At 48.3% G+C, this 23,415-nt stretch overlaps 14 protein-coding genes across 14 annotated transcripts; 6 read left to right on the top strand and 8 right to left on the bottom strand.

Moving 5' to 3' along the window:
* Positions 1 to 52: 52 nt before the first annotated feature.
* N7520_006017 (Mitochondrial presequence protease) lies at positions 53 to 421 on the bottom strand (the record flags this gene model as incomplete). The annotated part of the gene is made up of 1 exon (XM_057139951.1): positions 53 to 421. One exon carries the CDS (start codon positions 419 to 421, stop codon positions 53 to 55), a length of 369 nt encoding a protein of 122 aa, XP_056993957.1.
* A 314-nt stretch (positions 422 to 735) lies between these two features.
* Positions 736 to 1,566, bottom strand: N7520_006016 (uncharacterized protein; the record flags this gene model as incomplete). Its single annotated transcript, XM_057139950.1, has 1 exon — positions 736 to 1,566. The coding sequence occupies one exon, from the start codon at positions 1,564 to 1,566 to the stop codon at positions 736 to 738; it is 831 nt and encodes a 276-aa protein (XP_056993956.1).
* Positions 1,567 to 2,060: 494 nt separating this feature from the next.
* On the bottom strand, positions 2,061 to 2,711 carry N7520_006015 (GNAT family N-acetyltransferase; the record flags this gene model as incomplete). The annotated part of the gene is made up of 1 exon (XM_057139949.1): positions 2,061 to 2,711. The coding sequence occupies one exon, from the start codon at positions 2,709 to 2,711 to the stop codon at positions 2,061 to 2,063; it is 651 nt and encodes a 216-aa protein (XP_056993955.1).
* A 430-nt stretch (positions 2,712 to 3,141) lies between these two features.
* Positions 3,142 to 4,976, top strand: N7520_006014 (rRNA (cytosine-C5-)-methyltransferase RCM1; the record flags this gene model as incomplete). The annotated part of the gene is made up of 2 exons (XM_057139948.1): positions 3,142 to 3,339; positions 3,408 to 4,976. 2 exons carry the CDS (start codon positions 3,142 to 3,144, stop codon positions 4,974 to 4,976), a joined length of 1,767 nt encoding a protein of 588 aa, XP_056993954.1.
* A 92-nt stretch (positions 4,977 to 5,068) lies between these two features.
* N7520_006013 (uncharacterized protein) lies at positions 5,069 to 6,505 on the bottom strand (the record flags this gene model as incomplete). Its single annotated transcript, XM_057139947.1, has 4 exons — positions 5,069 to 6,057; positions 6,108 to 6,176; positions 6,225 to 6,347; positions 6,394 to 6,505. 4 exons carry the CDS (start codon positions 6,503 to 6,505, stop codon positions 5,069 to 5,071), a joined length of 1,293 nt encoding a protein of 430 aa, XP_056993953.1.
* Positions 6,506 to 7,234: 729 nt separating this feature from the next.
* Positions 7,235 to 9,538, top strand: N7520_006012 (GMC family oxidoreductase; the record flags this gene model as incomplete). The annotated part of the gene is made up of 2 exons (XM_057139946.1): positions 7,235 to 7,602; positions 7,654 to 9,538. 2 exons carry the CDS (start codon positions 7,235 to 7,237, stop codon positions 9,536 to 9,538), a joined length of 2,253 nt encoding a protein of 750 aa, XP_056993952.1.
* A 144-nt stretch (positions 9,539 to 9,682) lies between these two features.
* On the bottom strand, positions 9,683 to 10,413 carry N7520_006011 (glutathione S-transferase family protein; the record flags this gene model as incomplete). Its single annotated transcript, XM_057139945.1, has 2 exons — positions 9,683 to 10,299; positions 10,341 to 10,413. 2 exons carry the CDS (start codon positions 10,411 to 10,413, stop codon positions 9,683 to 9,685), a joined length of 690 nt encoding a protein of 229 aa, XP_056993951.1.
* Positions 10,414 to 11,248: 835 nt separating this feature from the next.
* N7520_006010 (putative pyridine nucleotide-disulfide oxidoreductase AMID-like) lies at positions 11,249 to 12,721 on the bottom strand (the record flags this gene model as incomplete). Its single annotated transcript, XM_057139944.1, has 5 exons — positions 11,249 to 11,292; positions 11,349 to 11,656; positions 11,706 to 12,060; positions 12,111 to 12,452; positions 12,514 to 12,721. 5 exons carry the CDS (start codon positions 12,719 to 12,721, stop codon positions 11,249 to 11,251), a joined length of 1,257 nt encoding a protein of 418 aa, XP_056993950.1.
* A 791-nt stretch (positions 12,722 to 13,512) lies between these two features.
* Positions 13,513 to 14,400, top strand: N7520_006009 (uncharacterized protein; the record flags this gene model as incomplete). The annotated part of the gene is made up of 1 exon (XM_057139943.1): positions 13,513 to 14,400. One exon carries the CDS (start codon positions 13,513 to 13,515, stop codon positions 14,398 to 14,400), a length of 888 nt encoding a protein of 295 aa, XP_056993949.1.
* Positions 14,401 to 14,712: 312 nt separating this feature from the next.
* Positions 14,713 to 15,839, bottom strand: N7520_006008 (lipase/thioesterase family protein; the record flags this gene model as incomplete). The annotated part of the gene is made up of 2 exons (XM_057139942.1): positions 14,713 to 15,437; positions 15,494 to 15,839. The coding sequence occupies 2 exons, from the start codon at positions 15,837 to 15,839 to the stop codon at positions 14,713 to 14,715; spliced, it is 1,071 nt and encodes a 356-aa protein (XP_056993948.1).
* Positions 15,840 to 16,432: 593 nt separating this feature from the next.
* On the top strand, positions 16,433 to 17,932 carry N7520_006007 (flavin-containing monooxygenase; the record flags this gene model as incomplete). Its single annotated transcript, XM_057139941.1, has 1 exon — positions 16,433 to 17,932. One exon carries the CDS (start codon positions 16,433 to 16,435, stop codon positions 17,930 to 17,932), a length of 1,500 nt encoding a protein of 499 aa, XP_056993947.1.
* Positions 17,933 to 18,162: 230 nt separating this feature from the next.
* Positions 18,163 to 19,272, bottom strand: N7520_006006 (phytanoyl-CoA dioxygenase family protein; the record flags this gene model as incomplete). Its single annotated transcript, XM_057139940.1, has 4 exons — positions 18,163 to 18,336; positions 18,386 to 18,863; positions 18,904 to 18,970; positions 19,032 to 19,272. 4 exons carry the CDS (start codon positions 19,270 to 19,272, stop codon positions 18,163 to 18,165), a joined length of 960 nt encoding a protein of 319 aa, XP_056993946.1.
* A 591-nt stretch (positions 19,273 to 19,863) lies between these two features.
* Positions 19,864 to 22,054, top strand: N7520_006005 (allantoin; the record flags this gene model as incomplete). The annotated part of the gene is made up of 9 exons (XM_057139939.1): positions 19,864 to 20,014; positions 20,099 to 20,128; positions 20,197 to 20,264; positions 20,336 to 20,552; positions 20,599 to 20,938; positions 20,995 to 21,076; positions 21,125 to 21,213; positions 21,263 to 21,582; positions 21,639 to 22,054. 9 exons carry the CDS (start codon positions 19,864 to 19,866, stop codon positions 22,052 to 22,054), a joined length of 1,713 nt encoding a protein of 570 aa, XP_056993945.1.
* A 737-nt stretch (positions 22,055 to 22,791) lies between these two features.
* On the top strand, positions 22,792 to 23,105 carry N7520_006004 (uncharacterized protein; the record flags this gene model as incomplete). Its single annotated transcript, XM_057139938.1, has 2 exons — positions 22,792 to 22,898; positions 22,931 to 23,105. 2 exons carry the CDS (start codon positions 22,792 to 22,794, stop codon positions 23,103 to 23,105), a joined length of 282 nt encoding a protein of 93 aa, XP_056993944.1.
* Between the last annotated feature and the right edge of the window lie 310 nt (positions 23,106 to 23,415).

Genomic DNA, 23,415 nt, shown 5'->3' with positions numbered 1-23,415 from the left:
TAGAAGAATGAAGCATTAGCAATTGAGCAAAGTAATCGCCTGTATAGTTTGCTTACTTTTCACTTCCGCATAATGTAGTGTGTTCAAGAATATGGGGCACTCCTGTCGCATCGGGCGGGTTGGTCTTGAATCCGATCCCAAAGACATTGTTCTTATCATCTCTGGCCACATGCAAGTAGTCGGCATCGGTCTTGTCGTGAGTCAGTCGGACCGCGGTGAGGTGCAGCTCCGGAACATGCTTCTTCTCGCGAACGGTGAATCCGTGAAGTTTCTCGCCGATTTCAGGGAAGTTTTCCAAGTTTGTCACGGTAGAGTTTTCTCTTGTACGAGCAAAATTGAATGCCTTCGGGAAACGGTGCGGAAGCGGCTGGCGCAAAGCTAGGACTCGGGTCCTGCCCAGGCCCACGGATGAGCGTAACATGATATCACTGAGAGCCGGACAAAGAGACAACTCAAGAATGGGTTACCTCGAGCTCACAGTATAGTTCAAGAATAATTTCTTCGACAAGAAATACAAAGCTTGAGAATCAAAGGAGTAGAACGGAAGCCGTCGATTCTACAAATATCGGAAGACACGGTATCATCACGTGCGCGTATTATGTAATACATTGAGTCCTGCCTAATTAGGAAAGGCCTAGGCATGCACGATTACTCATGCATCTGATCGATTACGTGAAAGCCGAAGAAATCATCGTTCAACAAGTTCTTCAACATCATTATTCATTGGGTATACTGTCATGTGAAAGTTGATGTAGTCCAATCTGCTTGCCACGCTGGTGGGCCCGGGCTTGCTCCCGATTGTACAATCGAGACTAACATACCCAGTACCGCAAACTCCAGTTTTAGCTTGATGCTATAAACTGTGGCCTTAAAAATCACTTGTGTGAAGTAATATCCCAGGTATTCAAGTACCAACAAAGAAATATCCATGCCGATAGCTGCAGCATTGATGGCAATCAGTTCATATAAAATCTTATGGCGTCTTTTGTCACCATGTGGACTGAGACGAATCAGTTTGACAGTTTCCCAGATATAGATAGCAGATATAAACATCTCCTGTGTCGAAAACCAGGTCAGCTGAACCCGCTCCATGGCTTGGAATCCGCTAGTCCATGATGATTGATGCGGAAGATAGCTAGATCCATAGTTGAAGATGATGACCGGAATCAAAACGAAGCCACCCAGAATCATCACCCACCGTACAGTGGTCAGCACCATGGAACTCAGACATATAAGATGCAGTCGTGAGTAGAGCACAATCGATTGATTGGGCACCATGCATATGAAACCGATGTTGGATAGAGTCAAGCTTAGCCATAGAGGTGCAAGATTAAAGAACTGAAGACCAGGCCCGATAGTGGCTGGGATCACACCTAGAACAGTGGATATCACCAGGGCCCAGAAGTATAGGCTGCTGTATCGCTTGAAGCTCAGCGGAATGAGTACCGATAGCTCGACAGCGTTATATAGTGCAATAGACATGAAGACAATCACAGCGATTCCAAGAGCCAAGTCCCCATTGCCGGATGGGAAGACCGGATTGGGGGGCTGATCAATGGCAGTCATGATTCAGATAATGATGTTATGGTCAAGGACATGGTAGTGATATCGTATTGCATTCTTTGCACAAGGGGATTAGGTTGAGCTGGATGTGCAGTCTTGTGCTTTTTGTCGGATTTGGAAAGAGGAAGTTTCAAGCGTGAAACCACCAAGATTCATGTAAGACGACACACTCCCATGACCATGGTTAAGGATCTTGATATAGTTTGGCTGTTCCTTATTCAACATTGAGGGAATGTGGAGAGGCGAGATTATGGACCGCCACTGATGCGTCGCCCCGGGTACCTCACGTCATTGCCACCAGGTTCACCCAATCGCCATCAGATTTATTATCTCTTCGTGTTGAAATCCGATATTAAGCTCTAGGAAAGTATGGTTGGCATATGATTTGTTAGTTAGTGTTGAAAAGAGGAGAGAAACGCAATGATCGACTCGATTGGCTGTAGAATTCTGTGCATCAAGTCGCTCCCTGTATTTACACTTTCCTATGCATCATTATTTCAAGCCAACGTCAATCGTCTGAACATTCCTACGTGATCAATGCCCTCCTCATCCCACCGACCAAGCGACTCATCCGTTTGGAATCCTAATCCTCGATACATCTGCTCAACATCCACCTGCGCATGCACAAGGACCAACCCCTTCCACTTAATAAAGAACCCCCCACTTGATGAAAGTGACATCTCCTTGATAGCCCCGTCAATCTCGGCCGCGTGCTCACGGGCCCAGTCTAGCACCGTATCCACCAGACGCCGCCCAAGACCCTTCCCCCGGTATTCTGGAATAACGGCGACACGCGTTATCTTGATGCATGCCTCGTGGGTCCAGTCAAATGCAGGTAGGCCTTTGGTAGTCGGATCATCTGGGTGTGTGAGGAGAGCATGTGGTGGCTGTGGGGGGGGCACCAAACGGATGACTGCGATAGGTGCATTCGGATTATCTGAACTTGAGTCATAAATGACCCAATGCCAGCTGCGTTGATCGTCACTGTCAATCTCAGCTTCGGCGGAACATTTTTGTTCGTCCACAAACACGCGCATGCGAACAATCATCGCATCGTTGAAGATCGGTGGGTTGTTTGTTCCTTCGCCTGGGAGTTCAAGCTTTGTATCTGGGCCTGGAGGTGGCTGAATCACCGTGGTAAAAGACATATTTGGTGGCAAGGTGTTGGACATTTGAATGATTGATATAAGATATTTAGAATGAATTGAGAATATGTATAGATGTCTCGCCCAGAAGTGAGCTTCAAAGTTGCAATGGCGGGGAACGGCGATCTGTTGGCTTATCTCCGATACACATTCCAGATTGCGGGACTTGACAAGACGCCCCAGGTTGACATTGAACCAAAAGCTTGACTATCATGCCATCAGTCTATTTCTATGACACAAGGGATGAATTCATCTCGAAAACAATAGGTGAAGGGGGGACAATGTCAGCACTAGAAATCAAAATCACAATTGTCGAACATAGAATGTACATCTGACAGAGCTTGTTGATTGGATAGAGGGTGCAAACAGACCAAACAAGATCATATCTTCGAAATTAATTTCTCGCAAACAACTTGGAATCAATGGCAACAAAATGTCCCTCTATTTTGATGCGGTCAATATCTTGACCGAGCCAGCCTCAGGTGGCTCTTTCAAATCTCGAATCTACAGCGCCCGTGACCTGCGCGCAAAGCCAGCACAGATCTACGCTCTTATCATTGAAGCTGCCAAATGGGATACTGTTCTGGCCGACGTTATCGACCGCTCTGGTCTTTTGGACGCCGAGCGCAAGGTAAGACATCACAGGCATTCCACACAAGATGCCCACTGACTGTTCAGCTCTGATATCGTTCTCTTTAGCTATCTCCACTCCTTGCACTCCTCCTTGTACATGACCACCTTATCGCGAAAAATGGCATCGCGGCCCCGGCAGCGCATACAATCCGACAGGCTGTTGAACGCCACAAAGTTCGCTTGAGAGCTGAGTTTGTGAAGGCTCGGGTGCGTCGGGGATGTGCCTCGGTTGAGCAATTCAAGGCTGCGATCTTGCGAGAGAAGCGGGAGGCTGCTGGGCCCAATGATTTCATATATCCACGCTGGGTGCGCGTGAACAATATTCGGTCCTCTCTGGAGGATCAAATGCGCACGACGTTTGCATCCTACCGACACGTTGATTCTCTAGCGGAATTGGCACCCGAGGGAGACGATCGCAAATCTCAGCACTTGCTGTATGTTGATCCTAACATCCCAGATCTTGTTGCCGTGCCTTACGGAGCGGATTTCACATCGTCTACCGCATACAAGAATGGCGAGATCATCTTGCAAGACAAGGCATCATGCTTCCCCGCATATCTCCTGCTGGGAGATCGCGGCCCAAAGGATCCGTGGCAAGGCGACCTCGTGGATGGCTGCGCTGCTCCGGGAAATAAAACCACCCACATGGCTTCTCTTCTGGCAAAGCAACAGATCAAAGATCAGAAGCCCCAAAAGCAAATCATTTGCATGGATGCTTCTAGAGTGCGTTCGAAGACATTACAGAAAATGGTCTCTATGGCCGGGGCAGATCCCACCGTTACCGTACTACAGGGTCAAGACTTTCTGGCCCTCGACCCAATGGATGAGCGCTTTGAGAAGGTCACGGGTCTTTTGCTTGATCCTAGTTGCTCGGGAAGTGGGATTATCGGTCGCGATGATGTTCCCCAGCTCACACTACCCAAACCCGCGGCATCCAAAGCCCCCAACCCCAAGGGTCAGGGCAAGAAACGGAAACGACCCGACGAAAAGGAAGAGGTGGAAGTGCAACAATCACAAGCAAAACCGACCGCTTTGAATACCTCCCCGTCAGACGAGAATGATATTCCCAGCGGTGCTGTTGACCAAGAACGTCTCATCAAATTGTCAAATCTCCAAGCACGAATCGTGGAACATGCATTAAGTTTCCCTACTGCAACACATGTTAGCTACAGTACATGTTCGATCCATTTGATTGAGAACGAGGCTGTTGTGGAGCGTGTACTGGCCTCGGATATAGCCAAAGAAGGCGGCTGGCGTCTTCTGCGACGGGATGAGCAACCTAGTGGTTTGCGCAAATGGAAGCATCGGGGTGTGCGGGAGGATCGAAAATCAGAGAACGATACTGATGACGTTACCCCTGCTACGGTGGATCTCTCAGACGAGGACCTAGAAGCCTGTTTGCGTTGCTGGTCCGGTGACGCTGAAGGTTTGGGAGGCTTTTTCGTCGCTGGATTCGTGCGTGATCCCAAACTTGTGTCGAATACAAAAGCCCCAACATCAAGAAAGAAGTCTAAAAAGGAACCCAAGGAGGAGCCTAAAAAGGAGCCTTCTAAGCGACAGAAGGTTGTTGCGCAGGAGGAGGAGGAGGTAAAAGATGAAGACGACGACGATGACTGGGATGGATTCTCTGATTAGATTAAAAAAAAAATGAGCATGGCTCGAGTCCATATAACTTCTTTTAATTCATATTAGTATCATAGTCTTGGCTTCATAGCTGCATTCCTAACTCATAGGAAATTCCTAATTTGATTACGAGTGCGCGGATGGGTGTAAACATCCAGCTTCTGGGCGATTAGGACAACCTCACAAGGACCAGTAGGATCTACCTGCTGTACTAGCAGCCGCCATTGTCCCGTCCGGACTACCCAAGGACCATCGTCCGACCCATCTGAGCGCTGACGTTTGGCAGGAGGCCCCTCATTATCCGTTTCACCACTGGCTATTAGGTTTGAAATGCGCTGAGGATCTCGTTCCCCGTCAATAGTGATATCAGCCTCTCGCCCCAGCCGGACCTTAAGAGGAAGCCCAGCCACAGTGGTGTCAGGCAGGTTCGTCTTTTTGCCCACCACTTGTATAAGACTGGCCATACGAGACTTAGTTTGGCCAATGAAGTCCGCAAGTTGACCTGCACGACTAATTATTGTCGATTCCCCTCCGATTTCAAGCATCAGATCGAAGGGCTTATCATCCACGAAGGGACGAGCGTACATCACGAACCCGCCTATAGCCAAGTGTGTTGTAGAGTTGGGATTTATGGAATTTTGGGCAAGCTGGATACCTGAGGGCCGGACATCCTCGAGTCGTATGGCGATTTCCGACCGCTGGTTGAAAGGGTTCACGCTGATATTGTGCGGTATCAACTTCTGTTCCAATCCTCGGAGATGGAAGTATCGGCAATCACGCAGAAGCTCGGCTCGGTGTTCATCGTTTCGAATATGAAGTGGGTATCCGCGTAGCATGTGTAGAAGTTGCGCAAAGACCTCCGCTGACCTGTTCGGTACGGCTGGGGGTGTGATAGCTGGTGGGCGGAGGAGTCCTACACGGTCGAGACCTGGGAAAACCTCTGAGGGGGATGCGAAGAAAGCCCCGAAGCCTAATGTGAAGAAATTGGGCGAGTCGCCTGGGCTCGAGAAGATATCGCGCGGGATCTGGAAGTGGCGGTCACCGATTTGGATAAAGATTTCGGATTCAAAGAGTTGGGACATCAATCGGGGCACTATGGTTCGGTCAGCCTATGCTCTCTCTTATCGGACAGGGTAAGCTGACAGCTATAGAATTGAGCATCAGCGAACAGCTTGACGAACTGCGCACCATCTCGTGGCCGAACATGGTATCCTGGTGCCCATCAGTCTTTCTGCCATGTCGTAAGATTTCTATGACTACCTTGCAAATGCCTTGCGATCTCTTTGAAGGTCTCCGGGTCGCGATCGATATATAAGGTGCGGATAGAGTGGGACTCAGGGAAGCGCATCTGCTCTTCGAAGAATCGCGAGAAGTAGGAAGGTGCTGTGAGGGGTCAGCTTGGAGACCACCAAGGAACAATAGATCTAACCATCTGAGGCAATTGAAGCTCCCGATAGACGAAATAGATCTTGGCCTATTTGTATAGAGAAGACCTTATCTGTGGGTAACCTGCATCGCGTAGACTCCGACGCGTCCGCCATGGTTGAAAGATGTAACTTTGAGAAGTGCCGATCGGAGATCTCAACGGCTAAAGGCGGACACACGTCACATACATAAAACGTGCATCTATTTACTTCGTACTTGAGACAAATCTATCCAGCTACTTTAGGGCTGAAATTCATATAAATCGGTCTTCATACATAATCTACAGCCATATCCTGATCTATGAGTAAATAAAGCTCAAAATGACGCCGATTGGATTACGTTTCTGTGTCGCGTGAAAGCGCATTGACCAAGAAAAAGAATCTCATCCATTCCCTTCTTGGTTTCTGAAAATTGATCCAATTCTCAACTCAATCTAGCCGGTGACTTCTTACCCTTTTTAGTGAATTTTGAACCCTGAATATCGGTCACATGGGGTGGGCACTCGGCTATTCCGTCCATTCTGCCCCCGCACGGCGGAACGATCTACTGGATCCACGCATTATGAGTGGAAGAACACGTCAAGCCCCCACTGAAAGGTCAAACTGTATGTCGCGAATCATGCTCCGCAGGCCTCGGCCCGTGTGCCTTCACTGTAACGTGGTTGGGAACGTATCTGGCTGCTCTGATCTTTGCTCAAGCACTGGCCAGGTACTTCGGCGGGGAAACTTGTCGAGCTAGTATATCCGAGCTTTCTCCATATTTATTCCAGTCCCAACTTATTGGATGAATGATATTGTTCCTTCACCACCCTGAAAGGCATTGTGTGGCTCCTCGTACTCTGAACCATGCCTACAAACTCAATGACCGACTACGTACCGCAGGCGGTGCCTATTCCTCAAGCTCCAGATACCTCGTTCTGGTCTGAGTTACAATGGAAGACTCTCTTTGCGATCTGTGATGCGATTGTACCGTCTATTCGGACTGCGCCCCAGTCCTTAAATGACAAAGTCATCTCGAAGATTGAATATGATGCGGCACTTGATAAGCTCACATCCCTGGTTTCGGGCCCAGATGCGAAACAGGTTGCGGTTCAGTACCTGGAGGAGAATGTTTCTACTAACCCCGCTTTTCGTGCTATCGTGGAGCGGACCGTGGGTCATTACGTGCACGACGAAGGCAGGAATGGCCTTGGTTTAATTTTGAACGCGTTGAAGTAAGGATTCTGATATCGTCCAACAGAGACAGTCACTGACAAAACTTTTAGTACTCGGGCCGGCTCGCTGATTCTAACTGGCTCCACAACCCCCCTCCATCAGCAACCTGTTGCTTTCCGGGAGAAAGTATTCCGGGGCTGGGACACTTCTCGGCTTTCTCCTCTGCGTAACACCTTCCGAGGCTTGACAGCAATTGTGAAAAAGTCATGGGTGTTGGCCAGTCCCAATATCGACAAAGTTCTCGGCTTTCCACGTGTGCCTGTTCATGGAAAGCCTGCTGATGGATTCCCTCATGAATTCTTGCAGATTCCGCCCGGTGATGGCCCCGAGACAATTGAAACTGATATCGTTATCGTTGGCAGTGGCTGTGGTGGAGCAGTTACTGCGAAGAACCTCGCCGAGGCTGGGCTTCGAGTGCTTGTGGTTGAAAAGTCATATTCCTACCCATCCAAGACATTTCCCATGACAGCAAATGAAGCCTACGTGAATATGTTCGAGGCTGCAGGTGCCGTTGTCAGTGATGACGGTGCGACGGTTGTCCTCGCGGGCTCGACATGGGGTGGTGGCGGTACTGTTAATTGGTCTGCCGCCTTACAGACTCAAGGTTATGTTCGCCAGGAATGGGCGGATGGAGGTCTCCCACTCTTCACATCTTGGGATTTCCAGAGAAGCCTGGACCGTGTCTGCGACCGGATGGGTGTCAATACTGAGCATGTTCGGCATAATGTTCAGAACAATGTGATTCTGGAGGGCGCACGAAAGCTAGGCTATGCAGCTAAAACAGTTCCACAGAATACCGGAAATGCAGAGCATTACTGTGGATACTGCACTACGGGCTGTGCGGCCGCCGGCAAGAAAGGCCCAACAGAAACCTTTCTTGCAGATGCTGCGAAGGCAGGCGCCACTTTCATCGAGGGATTCCGTGCTGACAAGGTCTTGTTCGACAAGAAGGGCGCAAATCAGAAGGCCATCGGTGTGGAAGGAACCTGGACGTCCCGAGATCAGTATCTCGGCCTTGGTGGAAGTGGTTCCACGCAAAGAAAGGTGATTATCAAGGCCAAGAAGGTTGTCGTTTCATCTGGAACATTGCAGAGCCCTCTTTTGCTGCTTCGAAGTGGTCTCAAGAACTCCCAGATTGGTCGGAATCTGCATTTGCATCCGGTCATAGGCGCCGCTGCTCTTTTTGACGAGGATACTCGCCCATGGGAAGGCTCAGCATTGACCACGGTGGTTAATGAATTCGAAGATCTTGATGGGCATGGTCATGGTGTTAAGCTCGAATCAGCGTCAATGCTGCCATCTGTCTTTATTCCTATTTTCCCCTGGAAAGAAGGTCTGGATTACAAGCTGGCTGCGGCCAAAATGCGTCGTAGTACAAGCTTCATCACATTGACAAAAGACCGAGACAGCGGACGTGTATACCCAGACCCGAATGATGGACGTGTCCGCATCGACTACCAGGTCTCCAGCTTTGACCGACGGCATATCGTGGAAGGCTTAATTGCTGCCGCCAAGATTGCCTATATCTCTGGAGCTAAGGAATTCGCCACCACCTATCGCGATATTGAACCGTTTGTGCGGGAGGATTCATCAGACCATGACTCCCCTGAGGGAACCAACAACGTTGCCTTGCAGAAATGGATCGCTGAGCTGCGTCGGAAATCACCTCTAGACGCAGAGAAGGCACTTTTTGCCAGTGCTCACCAGATGGGTACCTGCCGAATGGGCAAGTCCCCTAAGACGAGCGTTGTGGACCCACATTGCCAGGTCTGGGGTACTGATGGATTGTATGTTGTGGATGCATCTGTGTTCCCTAGTGCCAGTGGTGTGAACCCAATGGTTACGAATATGGCCATTGCCGACTGGGCCAGTCGAAATCTCGCCCGGCTCATGAGCCAACCGCGAACTGAAACGAGCCGTCTGGCGCGTCTCTAGTCAGCTTTTTACAGTCATATGGAAATCTATCATGTCTCAACGATATCCAGTGTCGCATCTTATCTTTTTTATATACTTATGCATCAATCAACTTTATCACCAAACCCCTTCCATGCAATTTATCTAAGAGTTGTAAATACTGTTTCAAGCATCCGCCTTTGCTTCATATACCTGTCGCTTCTCAATAAACGTGATCTCCCCCATAGCCTTCCCAACCCCCTCCACAGCCATAACCCGCTCAAACCAAGACGTCACAAGCGGATACTTAGCACGCATCTCCGCATCGATAATTACCATAAACCCCACATGCAAAGGTGCCGCAACAGTAATATCACCCAAACTCAACCTCCCATTCTCCCCCAACCAAGTTCGGCCCGGCAAATGACCCTCCATATAAGCAAGTCCACGCTCCAACAACGCAAGCTGCGTCGTCTCCCTCTCCCCATCATACTCCCACTTCCCAAATCTCCACATAACCAGTTCACGAATAACGCGCAAGAACGCATGGTCCGAGAAACTGATCCATGATCGGATTGATGCTCGCTCCAAAGGTGTCGCACCGAGCAGCTGATCGGCTAGAGGACCACTTTCAGCGACGTACTGCGCGATGGCATCGGATTCGACGAGACGGGTTCCATCTGCGCCTTCGAAGCCTGGAACTTTTCCCAGTGGGAATTTCGAGAGATATTCTTCTGTCTGGTTGTCTTTGTGCAGGACAAAGCCTTGGGAAATTTCTAGTTCTAGGCCGCTGAGGTTGGCTACTGCTTCGATCTGGATGGTTTAGTGTTTTACACTTCTTTACTCTTGAGTTGATTTTGTACCTTGCTAACCCGAGGACTGGGCATATAGGACCAGATTTTACCGAATGGAGCCATTGTATGTTTCAGATTTGGGTGGATGGGATCGAGGTGAGATGGACTGACATGCTGACATCCTTCCTTTTTATAGCTACGGATTTGGGGCCAGATACAATTTCATCTGACTCATGGCTGATCAGGCAACGAAGAAATCCAATTTGGAACGGTAGATTCAAAGATCACAGCTTTATGGTTTTTAAAATGTCACTTTTATCGAGTTATGACGTTTTATGCGTATAAAAGTCCTAATTGAATGCCGTAAAATCCATGAGAAACTACCCCGCTCAAGCTTCTTCCTCACCCACTCCATGCGTCACCTCCTAAACCTCCCACCAGAACTACTCTCGCTCATTACGGAATTCCTACCTATTCATGACATCCTCAAACTAAGATTAACATGCGCGTACCTCTTCGACCAGCTCCCTCGTCCCTCTCATAATCAGCTTCTACAGGCTGAATCAACCGAATGGGCTCGCCACAAAGATATCTACGCTTGTCGCTACTGCTTACGTCTACGCCCCGCAAGTCAATTTGCCGATCGCATGCTACGGCGCCGACGAAGTCGATCGGGCGCCGATAATGATAAGCGGTTTTGTATTGAGTGTGGGCTGAAACCGCGGGACGGCATGGCTCGGTATGGTCCCGGCGCGCAGGTGGTTATCCAAGGACAATTATTCGTTATTTGTCTTTCTTGTCGGCGTTTCCGACCGGGTGCTTATGATAAAATTGGGCGGAATATCTCGGAATGTTTGTCATGCTGGCAGGAACATTCTTTGCATTCCTTGAGTGAGACAATCGTCGAGTGAATGGATACTATATATACATGCGAAAGACCAGTCGAAATCACACTACGTCATGCCTGAGGAGGATCCCCGAGGCGCATATAATTCCAACAGACTGGTTGGTTCAAATGTTAGCCACTGCGATAGTTCTAGGTGGAAATATGGGCTTACTGCTGTTGGCCATGTCTTTCCCAAACATGACATCCATGAGATCCTCTCCATCCTTGGTGCCTTCGCCTGCGCTGTAGGTCGCACACTTCCTACCAAGAGCCAACCCAATAACGTTTGGAAAGGGGGTCAAGTTCATAAATCTAGGCTTCTCGCCTGTACATTCTGCCAACATGTGTTGGTGGATGTTGTTGGCGGCATACTGGCCCATATGCATTGCTCCACCACAGCGCTTGATGCCTGACCATGCCGCAAGGTCGCCGACCGCGAAATGGTGCTCTGCGTTGGGTATATTTCCCGAGAACTGAAGCCTGCGAAACGTGAGATCGATGCATACCAATGTTAAATAGAGACACGTACGATGGGTGGATCTTGATTAAACCTTGCTCATTCAGTGCCTCTGATTCCAGGTATGTGGATGTAGGCACTGGTTGCGAGACCGCGCTCAGAACAAGCCCGGTCGTGAGCTGCTGGCCATTCGCCAAAGTCAAAAGCCACTCACGCTTTTTGCCTGAGTTGACAGCAGTTGTGTCGATGACGCGCTGTCCTAGGATCACCTCCACGTTCTCCTCGCGAAGGATCGCAAGCGCACGCTCAGCAAAGTCATCGGGTAGATCCTCAGATGACAGCAACCGGCCCCGAGAATGAATGAGGGTGATCTTTTGTTCTGGAAAGAGGATCTTTAACTCTGCTGCCATCTCGATCCCGACCGCACCTAATTTAAATGAGTGATTGCCATTGAATTCTCCAATTTGGGATAAATACCTCCACCAACTACCACAATTCCTTGAGTCGCTTTGCGGACATTTTCCACATGTGTCTTTGCCTCCTTTAGAAATTCCTCTCGACGCAGAGATTGGGGCGCAACGGGGAAGACCCTCCGCAGACCCGACGCCGCAATCAGGTAATCATACTTTTCCGACCGATTTTCCTTTGTTTCTATATCAAGAATATGAGCGACCTTGGACGCACTGTCTACTTTGCTGACTGTCCCCTGAATGAAGCTGAAATCCGGGGACTTGAGCGCGGGAATATCTTTATAGCGCGTCCATGACTCTGCGGCGAATTTCTCACAAGCGAGAGATTTGGGCGATCCAATCAGATGGACTAGAGAATTTCATCAATGCAATGTTCAAAGGGCAAGTCGTCCAAAGCTAGTGGGACGTACAGTAACCATCTCGCTCATCCACAACGGTAATGTGAAGAGGAATCCGATATGAAGGCGGTTTAGCATCGGGATTAGAGTCGAAACGACATACCCGACCCCGAGCCAGATCACTTAAGTTCAATGCAGCAGCAAGACCACCATAAGAGCCACCGATGACGAGGACCCGAAAGGACCGAGCGACAGCCCGCACACCATCGTTAGAGGGCATTATAGTTTATATGAATAAAGAGGGGGAGGAGGTATTGAAAGAAACCAGGTGGGACGAGAAAAAGGAAAAAGGAAAACGTAAAACGTGGCGAACCAGTATTGAAGGGAAATTAGCGTAGCTAATAATATATTCATTTTATTGCGGAGTCAGGGATCTTATCAGATGCGATATCGGTGAAAAATTATCAGATCCGATCCGGGCCCGGTTTGGACCGGTACATGTATGGTGGTTGAACACCCAGAACTTCCGTTATTCAGGGATTATTTGATACGAATTGGTATTTTGTTACAGCCAAGCCGAGGAGACAGGGGTGACAGAGCTGTTAGGCTCCACCGTACCGATACTTTCCGGGTGGGTGTCACGAGATGACTAGGGAGTCCCTGCATGGGAACTTCTTAGCTCCTTTTTTACAAGATAGCATCAATCTATAAAATGCTTCATGTGACTTCCACATATACACGGAAAAGCCTAACAGTTTAGGTGACGGTCAGCACAACTAAAAAAAGTATTTCGGACCGATTCTGCGTCACGACACGGTGGCTGTTCTAGAAGGTCCCGTTTAGAAGTGGATCCGGCCTGGATAGGCAGGATGTGAGTCGCTTGTTACCTAAGTCAGCGCTAAAAATAATCTCGCATCCTGAAATTACATACCTTATTAACTCAGGATTCAGTACCAGGAGCCTTAAGATGGGCCTCAGTAAGTCGGGGACCGCATTAGGCTGCGCTGGTCGCACGGACCACCTGGATTGAAATAAAAGCAGACCAAATCTACATAGCATTGAACAAACAAAATGTCAATTTTCCGTTACATCTATCTCCGATTCGTAGTCCTCATCCTGCGAGGACTAGTAAAGCTACGAGCAAACATCGACCCGTCCCCCGATTTCATTGAGCATATCCCATCTCGAGAGCCACATCGGACCATCAAAGCCCATGTATATCGATCAAAAGAAGAAGTCGAGGAATCAAAACCAAGACCTGTCTTGATAAACTTCTTCGGTTCAGGCTATACACTCCCTCTCCATGGAAGTGACGATCGATTCTGTCGCGAAATAAGCCAACGAACAGACTGTGTAGTCTTGGACGTTTATTATCGACTCGCTCCGGAGAATCCATTCCCAGCACAGTTACACGACGCAGAGGATGTCGTGAAATGGGTTCTTGGACAGCCTTCTGTGTTTGATTGTTCGCGTATTTCTCTCTCTGGGTTCAGCTCCGGAGGAAATCTTGCGCTTTCAACTGTTTCTTCGACATTTCCAACTGACACCTTCCACTCTGTCCTGACCTTTTATCCTGGTACTGAGTGTTATCGTGATCCGGGAACTTTGGTATCTCCACAGGCTGGTGGGAGGCCAATCCCACCCTCTATAATGCGTGTTTTCTGGGGATGCTGGATTCCAGAAGGGGTTGATATGAGGGACCCGCGAATTTCTCCCGGTCTTGCGGATTCGGCGAGGTTTCCTCGTAATGTTTTGATGATTACAGCTGGTTACGATTATCTGGCTGAGGAAAGTGAACGATTTGCAGAGAAGCTTCGACGTGATCTTGATCGACGTGTGGTTTGCGAACGGATGGATCGATGTAATCATGGATGGGACCAGAAGGCTGAGCCGGGAACACGAGAATGGGACTTGCGATGTAAAGCATATGATATAGCTGTGGAGATTCTGAACTCATAGAAGTAATTTGATAGTTGTTACAAATCAATTCTCACCTTGCGGGACCTGATCAACAATTCTATAACAAATAACACTGTAGCTTATTTCCGCTTCACCATAGGGCGTAAAACTCTTGCGCCGCCTTGATTTCCTCCGAAAGCTATAGCGGCCAGTCGTAATTCGAAAAGCTCTATTTGAGTGGTGAAAGAGGATATAAATTTTACATGGAGGGATTTGTCAAAATTTTCTTCACATACATTCATAAATTGCACCCTTCGCATTCATTGATACCGGAAGTTTTTGGCATATGTACAACGTTTGAAACTTAAGAATCTAGTGCGCCAGCTCCGCCAACCACGACTTAATCATCTTCCCCTGCTCCGTCTCCGTGTGATCGTGTAACATGGAATTATAAACCGGTGCAACATGACACTCGCGATGTCCAACAAATATCTCTACGTTCCCAAACCCATTTTTGAACTTCTTCGCGAATTCCAGAATAATCGGCAGCAAAATCTCATTACCACCAGCCGTGATAAGCACGGTACTCACCGGAAATTTCGAATACCAATCCACAGGGGCATGGAAAAGATCCGTGTAGTTGTCTCGCGGCGCACCTCCCAACACAGCTGACGCCCAAGGCCCCGCAACCTCTGGTGTAATCAAATCACCACCTGGGTAAATTTCCTGCTCGGGGAACTCAGTGTCGAGCAGAGTCCATGGAGCGATCATGACGGCACCACCCAATTTGCCATTCACGGGCAAAGGCTCGATCTGGGGGTGGGGGTGGGCGGCGTGCGATAGCACACCACACGCTAAATTTCCGCCAGCGGAGTCACCGCCGAGAAAAACAGTTGCAGGATCCCGATTTGGCTGGGTGAGGATATATCGGGCACAAGAAACTGCTTGCTTGAGCTGCGTCGGGTATGTGGCATTGGGGGCGAGAGTGTAGGTGAGAGAGAAAACAGCGAGACTCTTGCCTGAAGCCTCTAGATGGCGAACGAGCTGCGCATACCAATTAATGTAGCCACGATTAGATGGTAAGCAGAATCCACCGCCTGAATTGATTTTTGTCAGTACTTGCATTTGTTTAGAATGGATGGTGTTCACTTGCCGTGATACCAAATCAGCACGTTTGTCGCATTGGGGTCCCCGATCCAGTGGCCGATAGCGCCGTGTCCCAACTCCACCGACTCCGGCTTATAGCCCAGTTTCTTCGAGAACCGGTCATAGATTGTTGCAGACCCTGGTAGAATGAACTGCATCTGAGTTGACGACAATCGCGCTGTGGACTTGCGCATGATGGCATAGCCAAAATGTAAGAGGAGGGATTTGGCCTGGCGCTCAGTGCGCCATAGGCCGGTCAGGAGAGCATAGAAGGCAGCGACAATGATGCTGGCGAGAGCCGGCAAAATGTCAAGTTTCTCGACGAAGGTCAATTTGGCCTGGGTTAAAGACATGTTGAAATCATGCTATTCTAAAGTAGCGCAGGGTCACGCTTGATAAGTTTGGGGCTGACGATGGCTTGTTAGACCTCGGAGGAACGTGGGGGACGATCTTTCGCAATGCTATCCTATTAAGGTAAAGATCGGGCTGATCCACATCTTGCGAGTTTTAAGTCTCAAATTTCGGGGCCGAGGTTCATTAGCTGAGGTAGAGTACAGGAAGATGAAGAGTACGGAGTAGAGAATAGGATGATTGTGTGTATCACAATTTTCAATAATATGCATTGTTTTCTGCGCGAGTCCATGATTTGAGTGGATCACCGTCATCCGATCGGGAATAACCTATGTCATTATACACGGAGTACGGAGTAGAATAAGATCAAAGACATCAAAGGCCTCGGTCAAGAATAGAAAAGTATGTCATCGGTATACTCCTTAGTTCATGCATGAAAATCCATTTCCCCACCAAGTTGATTTTTGGTGAGGAACGCACGGACTTAAGTTGTGTGAGAAATCGGTTCCAAGGATCGTCACAGGAGATTCCGAGGCATGTGAGTTTCCTTTAAAATGACCTTCTCCCCTCAATTGATTTTACATTTACATACAACATGAACGGTCATACAGAATCTGAATCGCGCTTCGACGTAGTCATCGTCGGTGCGGGTATCTCTGGTATTAACGCCGCTTATCGCCTTCAAGATGAGCTCCCAGGCTACAGCTATACCATCCTTGAAGCTAGGGACGATCTAGGTGGCACTTGGGACTTGTTCAAGTACCCTGGAATCCGATCGGATTCTGATTTATTCACCTTTGGCTTTTCTTTCAACCCTTGGAGCCAGTCCAACCCCATCGCGGAAGGCCACTTGATCAAAGGCTACGTCAGAGACACCGCGAAGAAGTTTGGTATCGATAAGAACATCCAATATCAACACCGTCTGTCCGCCGCAAACTGGTCCAGCGAGGACAACTACTGGTCTCTGAACGTCGATCACAATGGCACCGCCAAGACCATCAATGCACGGTTCATCCTCTTTGGTTCCGGCTACTATAACTACAAGGAACCATTGGAGGCTACCATTCCCGGACTAGAGAATTTCCAGGGCCAGGTCATCCACCCTCAATTCTGGCCCGAGGATCTCGATTACACGGGAAAGAAGGTTGTCATCATCGGCAGTGGTGCTACGGCCATCACTCTCCTCCCCAACTTGGCCAAAAAGGCGGAGCGCGTGACCATGGTTCAGCGCAGTCCCAGTTACATCCTCTCTCTCCCAAACCGCAGTCGTAACTGGTTACTTCGCTGGATCCTGCCGACGAAAGCATATCACAGCTTCCAGCGCATGATCTGGATCCTTCAGTCCCGATTTTTCTTCCTCTTCTGTCAAGGATTCCCGAATTTAGCCCGCTGGATCCTCAAGCTCACAACGAAAAGACAACTTCCCAGCCACATCCCCTATAACCCACACTTCCAGCCGCGCTATAACCCTTGGGATCAACGACTGTGCGTCTCGCCAGATGGCGACTTCTACGCCTGCCTCCGCCGCGGAAAGGCCGATGTCCGCACCGACACCATCAAGACGGTAACTAAGAACGGCCTCACCGTGAGTTCGGGCGAGACTCTTGACGCGGATATTATCATCACTGCGACGGGTCTGAAACTCCAAATTGCAGGGGGCGCCATCATCACCGTCGACGGAGAGAAGATCGATATCGGATCCAAGTACATGTGGAACGGAGTCATGCTTCAGGATGTTCCTAATGCTTCTTTCATCATTGGATATACCAATGCCTCATGGACTCTCGGTGCGGACGCCACCGCGCAATTCGTGACTCGCTTGCTCAAGTCTATGGAGACGAGGAAGCTTCTCGCTGCTACACCCCGTATGAAGGCGCAGGAGGCCGAGGTGATCCAGACGCGCCCATTGCTGAACCTGAATTCTACTTATGTCACTGTTGCGAGCCGTGTTCTGCCATTGGCGGCTGATCGGGGCCCGTGGCAGCCACGAGATCATTATTTGAAGGATATTAAGTTCGCTACTAAGGGTAACCTGGATGACAGCATGGAGTACGCGCAAGGGCCGAATCTGCATCTCCGTGCTAAGATGGCTTGAAAGTTCTATGTACCAGGTCCATGAATCTTGTGACTAATGTTTGTTATACTGTTTTTTGACAGTTAGACTTGGCGTACTTTGAGGTATAGGGTTTGTGAATAATATTTGGAAAGAATGCTCCAAGGCTGTAACTACTGGGACCAGATCACTGCATACGTTTAAGAAACGGATACTCTCCAAGGCTTGCGAAACTCCTCTTACTTCTTCTAAACTTCTAAAAGTAGTGACATTCACTTTGAATAGACTGGTCTCAGGTTGAATACAGAATCCAAGGTCGTTCTTTCGAACTCTTCTTCCTCGTAAAACTTGGCGCGAACCTCTAAATTCCCAGGAGCTTTCTCAAAGAATTTCCGCTGTGAGGCAGGCAGATGACACATCATGCTAGAATTAGGAAAAACAGGGTTCTAGCAAGCATCAGTCTAGTCCCAGTATAACAGAATGAACCACACTTACCTGATACCCAAGTCCAAGCATGATCCGGTGAGAATCAGTCTCATTAGGCATACCCGCATGCCAGAGTCTAATATCACGAATCATGATATCTCCCGCAGAGCATGTCGCCTGGATAGGAGGACGAATCGATCGTCGGATTTCCTGCGCTTCTTCCGTCACAGCTGGAAGCGGTTCTCCAAGTAGATAATGCGCGGTGATCTCCTCTGGCTTAGTGGCGACGCGTTGGTCATGATTTGATGTGTGGGCGTGGGACCCGAGCCAGAATTCAGTGGCACCGTTATTTACACTGGTTGAGCATAGGGGTATGTTTGCGATGAAGTAGTATGGGTATTGGGGATGAATGAAGGCATTGTCTTTGTGGACTGCCTGGCGCATTCCTCCCGTGTTGGCGAGAGCGGTATTGGCTGTTAGCCAGTTCCAGATTGGTTTGTGGCCAAGATAGCTGATGTAGACTATTAGCTTTGTTTTTTTCAGGGTGCTATGGGAATGTTTACGCATTGGCTAATTGTAAAACAAACGGGTTGTAGTAGATATCATCGTATAAGAGATTTGGCTCAGTGACAGGTGGTCTCTGTAGGAAATTTGCTGTTTATAATTAATCAACTCGTCAGGTTGATCTATTGTGAAATGATTTTCCGGAGCTTACATTTCACTGAATGATTGTACACTTGCTCGGGGTCATCCCTTTTCTTCTCGGCATCCGCACTCATCCGCTGGTTCAGAGCTTCGATGTGATTTATATCGACAACCCCCTTTAGCACGACCAAGCCATCCTGGTGCATCGCCTCAAGAGCTTGTTGGAGGGAAAAATCAGAGTATTTTCCATTTTGGCGTTCCTCATCTGATAGAACCACCGTTCGAACTTCGGATTGGACGCGTACCGTCATGGCGCAGGTATGGGATTTGGCGGTTAAGGGCGGATAGTGGCAATAGATAAAGATGTTGATTTCATGTGGCTGATGCGAAAAGAGGGGAAATACAAGGCTTATCTACGGAGTATATTGGGGAGGCAATTCGGCTCCGACTTGTATTCGAGCGGGGAAATTTAAAGCTTGACTGCTCGCTCCTCGACCAAATATGCTTATTTCTTCAATTAAGAAAGCATTGGAAACGAATGGGCCTAAGAGATCACTAAGATCACTCATCTCTCTATCGTTGGACTCCTTATCTCGCCCCCTCCTTATCTTTTCATTATCTGTTATGACTGGGATGTGGCGCACGGACAATGAGCGGCAAATGCAACCCAAGAGGACAATGAGATATCAATGGATTAAATAGGTTAGTCTATATGCCGGGTCAGATGGCTAGATATGGGTCTATCTGGTTTCCTGGATTTAGATTCGTGATAAGCCACTCGGTTCTTTTGTCCTTTTCTTTCCTTTGCCTCGCATTCCCCATTTAAAGCGTCTCACATCACCCCTTGCTAGTAGAGACCAAGGTCGAGGTTGAAGTTTGCACATCCATATCGTAGTTTCAATATGTCGTCAGGTAGTTTCCTTTCGAGGATTCTGCCTTCGTCTGAGTCTTTCAAAAGTAAAGATGCGTTCATAAATGCTATTCGTGTCGAGGACACTCTTGTGGTCGGTGATAATAAATATGTTGATGCAGACCCGAAATGGATGAATCAAGGTTCGTTTTTGTTTTCCCATTTTCCACGGTTGACTCTAAGCCCTGGAGGTTCTCAATTGTCAGCCGCTAATGTCTATCACCTAGATCTGGAGCCTACTCCGCCGGAAAAGAGAAGTGAGTTAGATCATCGCCCACATGCAGGAATGGTACATGTACAGGCGGTATTCTGACGCCAATCACAGCATGGGACACATGGACGTATATATTACTGTATCTCGGAATTTCGTTTGGAAACTGGAACCTTGGATCGGTAAGTCATTCATTCATTCGAATTGAAAATAATAATGAATGAATAGCTGCTGATCAAGATATTTGAAACAGACAATGGTTGGCATCGGTCTCAACTGGTGGCAGGCGATCGTAGTCATATTTGTTTCTCAACTCATTTCGTCAATTGCAATGGCCTTCAACTCTCGTGCTGCCACAATGTACCATATCGGATACCCCGCGGTTGCTCGAGCTGTCTTTGGTATGTACGGTAGCTACTACTTTGTCGCTGCAAGAGCCGCCCTAGCAATCATTTGGTTCGGTGTTCAACGTAAGTGCCTTCCACATTCTTGGATTCCAATACTGATCTTCACTAGTATATACCGGATCATCCTACCTGTCAAATATGATGCGAGCCATCTTTGGGAGTCACTTTGAGAATATCCCAAATCATATCCCTGAATCCATGGGTATCACGACCAAGGGAATGTTGTGCTTCTTCCTTTTCTGGCTCATCCATTTCTTCTTCTGTTTCTTCCGACCCTATCAGATCAAGAAGTTTTTCTGGTTCAAGGGATTCGTCATGGTTCCAGGTATTGTGGGTGTCTTCATCTACTGCATGATTGCTTGCCACGGCGATGTCAGTGGCGCACTCCCGGCTTCTACAAAGGGATCGCTGGGTTGGTTTATCATGCACGCAATTAACAGTGGAATGGGGTAAGCTATAAAGATTCTTTACTATCGTTCTCATGCTGATGAGTATCCTTCGCCAGAAACACAGCAACGCTGATCACGAACCAGCCTGACATTGCACGTTGGAGTACTAGCAAGAATGCGGCCATCACATCTCAAATAGTCAGTGCTTCTACATTGTCTGTCAATTTTACGCCTAACAATCTATAGTTTGTTCAACCGATCGCTGTAACTGTTTCAGCTACCTTCGGTATCCTGGCAACTGCTGGTATTAACAGACAGTGGGGCTTGGAACTATGGTACGCAGATCTGTCTCCAAATTACGCGAATGTCCTAACCTTCTCATAGGAATCCCTGGGATCTTCTCGACGAGATTCAAACGCGCAACAATCACCCTGGCGCTAGGTTCGCGATCTTCCTTGCTGCATTCTGCTGGATGATCGGAGTTCTCGGCACAAACATCGCCTGCAACATGATTCCTTTCGGGTCAGATTCCGCTCTTCTCGTCCCACGCTTCGTCGATATGCGCCGCGGATTTTTCATCGTGGAGTTCCTTGCCTACGCCATCGTACCATGGAAGATCATGGCGTCAGCTGCAACATTTACTACATTTTTATCAGGGTATGGTCTATTCATGGCCAGCGTTGTAGCCATTATGATCGCAGAATGTGAGTCACGACAATTATCAACTCGACCCAGACCTATTAATCTAAGACGATATCAGACTTCATTATGGCTAGGGGTAACGTGTTCGTCCCGCATCTTTTCAACCCCACCAAGTCAAACGCGCACTACCGGTATACCGGAGGTTTCAATATCCAAGCCATTATTGCTTATATATTTGGTATTGCGTTGCCCTTTCCAGGATTCGCAGTTTCGCTTGGTGCGTCTGGACTTAACCAATCAGCCTCAGACATGTTTGACTTGGGCTGGCTTCTGTCCTTTTTCACCTCATTGATTCTTTACCCCCTTATCTGCTGGGTTTGGCCGACGGAGAACCAGAAAATGATTCGTGAACAAGGCTTGACATTTGAGCAAGAGGCAAAGACATATGTGGGGTCGGATCTTTCCGAAAATGGACTTGAGGTACAGGTTGTGGAGGGGAAGTTGCATGGAGGTGAAAAACAAGTATCACTGTGATTAACTTCAAATTTAATTCCAATGGTTTGAATTGTTCTACATTCCTACCTGTGCGTGCATGTCACCTGCTCAGATGCCCAGGTGGCCACCTGAGATGTAGGTCTGAATTAATAAATAATAATGTCAGGCGCCGCCTAAATCACAACATCTCCAGCCATCTTCAGGTATCTGCGATTGATTCCATGTTTTTGCCTACATACACTTTGATTCAATTGTTAATTTCATTGAAATCAATATTACTGATGTGCCAGAGTAGGTATCAACATTCTTCACGTTGACAGCCAGTTTAATCGATTCTGGTGATCTACTAAAAACTTCCCTATCAAGAGTTGGCTGCGACTGTCTCTTTCAGTTCGATTTTAGCCATGTTACTACGGATGATTGGAATATATATTTACGCTGGAGAATCCCGCGCCAGCATTACAAAAAAATTAAATAGATGTGGAGGCCCGAGATATTCCACGAATCCCAAAGTCACCTGGAAGAGATAATTTGAATAAAAACCATGTTCTAGCATCCAGACAGAAGTTATAGTGGGATGTTTATTTCTGCTATTGGTGCATGGACGTGGAGATGCGGTGACGCGTGCGGTCAGACTAGCACTATGAAAAATGTTTTTGTAATGAGCAGTCGAGTTTAATTGGCGCTGGCTGTTGGTAAGATCATATTTCAATCGTTCCAAAGGCTCGCTAATTGATGGGTGTCAATTCTCATCTGTGAAGGGCAAGTTGTTGACGATGGTTGGAAAGCTCCACATCCCTTGGCACTACGTCGCTGCCTACGACGTCAATGGACAACTTTATGTAGACTCCGCAAACTTCACGAACTTTCTCCAATTTGCCGAGTCTAACACGACTTTTTACTGATTCTAAATAGTTCGATCCGCAATCCAGCCCCCGTCAGACTGGCAGCACTGATCACGTTGTTTACACCCCGCGTGACATTCTTGGGAGTGGGGATCGCTGGCCCTCGCAACAAGCCATTGTTGTCATCGAAGCCCTACATTGCTGGTAAACTCGATACCTGCGCAAATCGCCGCGAGACAGCCTGAGACGCGCCCTTGCCGCCTTGTTCGCGCGATTGAGTTCCGTGAAGATCTGCAGTCCCGGAATTCTTTCTGCAAAACGATCTGCAAGTCAGATTATCTGGAATTTGTCTTTACTTGTAAGTAGTTAGTCCGCCCTCGATGCTTGGATTCTTTCTCTCCCATGCCTGTATTCGACCTGCAACTCGACGCCCAGCAAACGCCACAAATTACTCTGTGGAATTGGCCGTTCAGACCAATTGAGCCGATAGAACGAATTATCCTACACTTTACACTCGTCTATTGCACTTGTTCGAGTACTTTTGCTGGGCTTGCA

This window comes from Penicillium odoratum (assembly GCF_028828045.1).
Source record: "Penicillium odoratum strain IBT 22623 chromosome Unknown utg000005l_segment0_segment0, whole genome shotgun sequence".
NCBI lineage: Eukaryota > Fungi > Ascomycota > Eurotiomycetes > Eurotiales > Aspergillaceae > Penicillium > Penicillium odoratum.
Note: the sequence above shows the minus strand (reverse complement) of the source record. Positions and strands in the feature narration are given on the sequence as shown.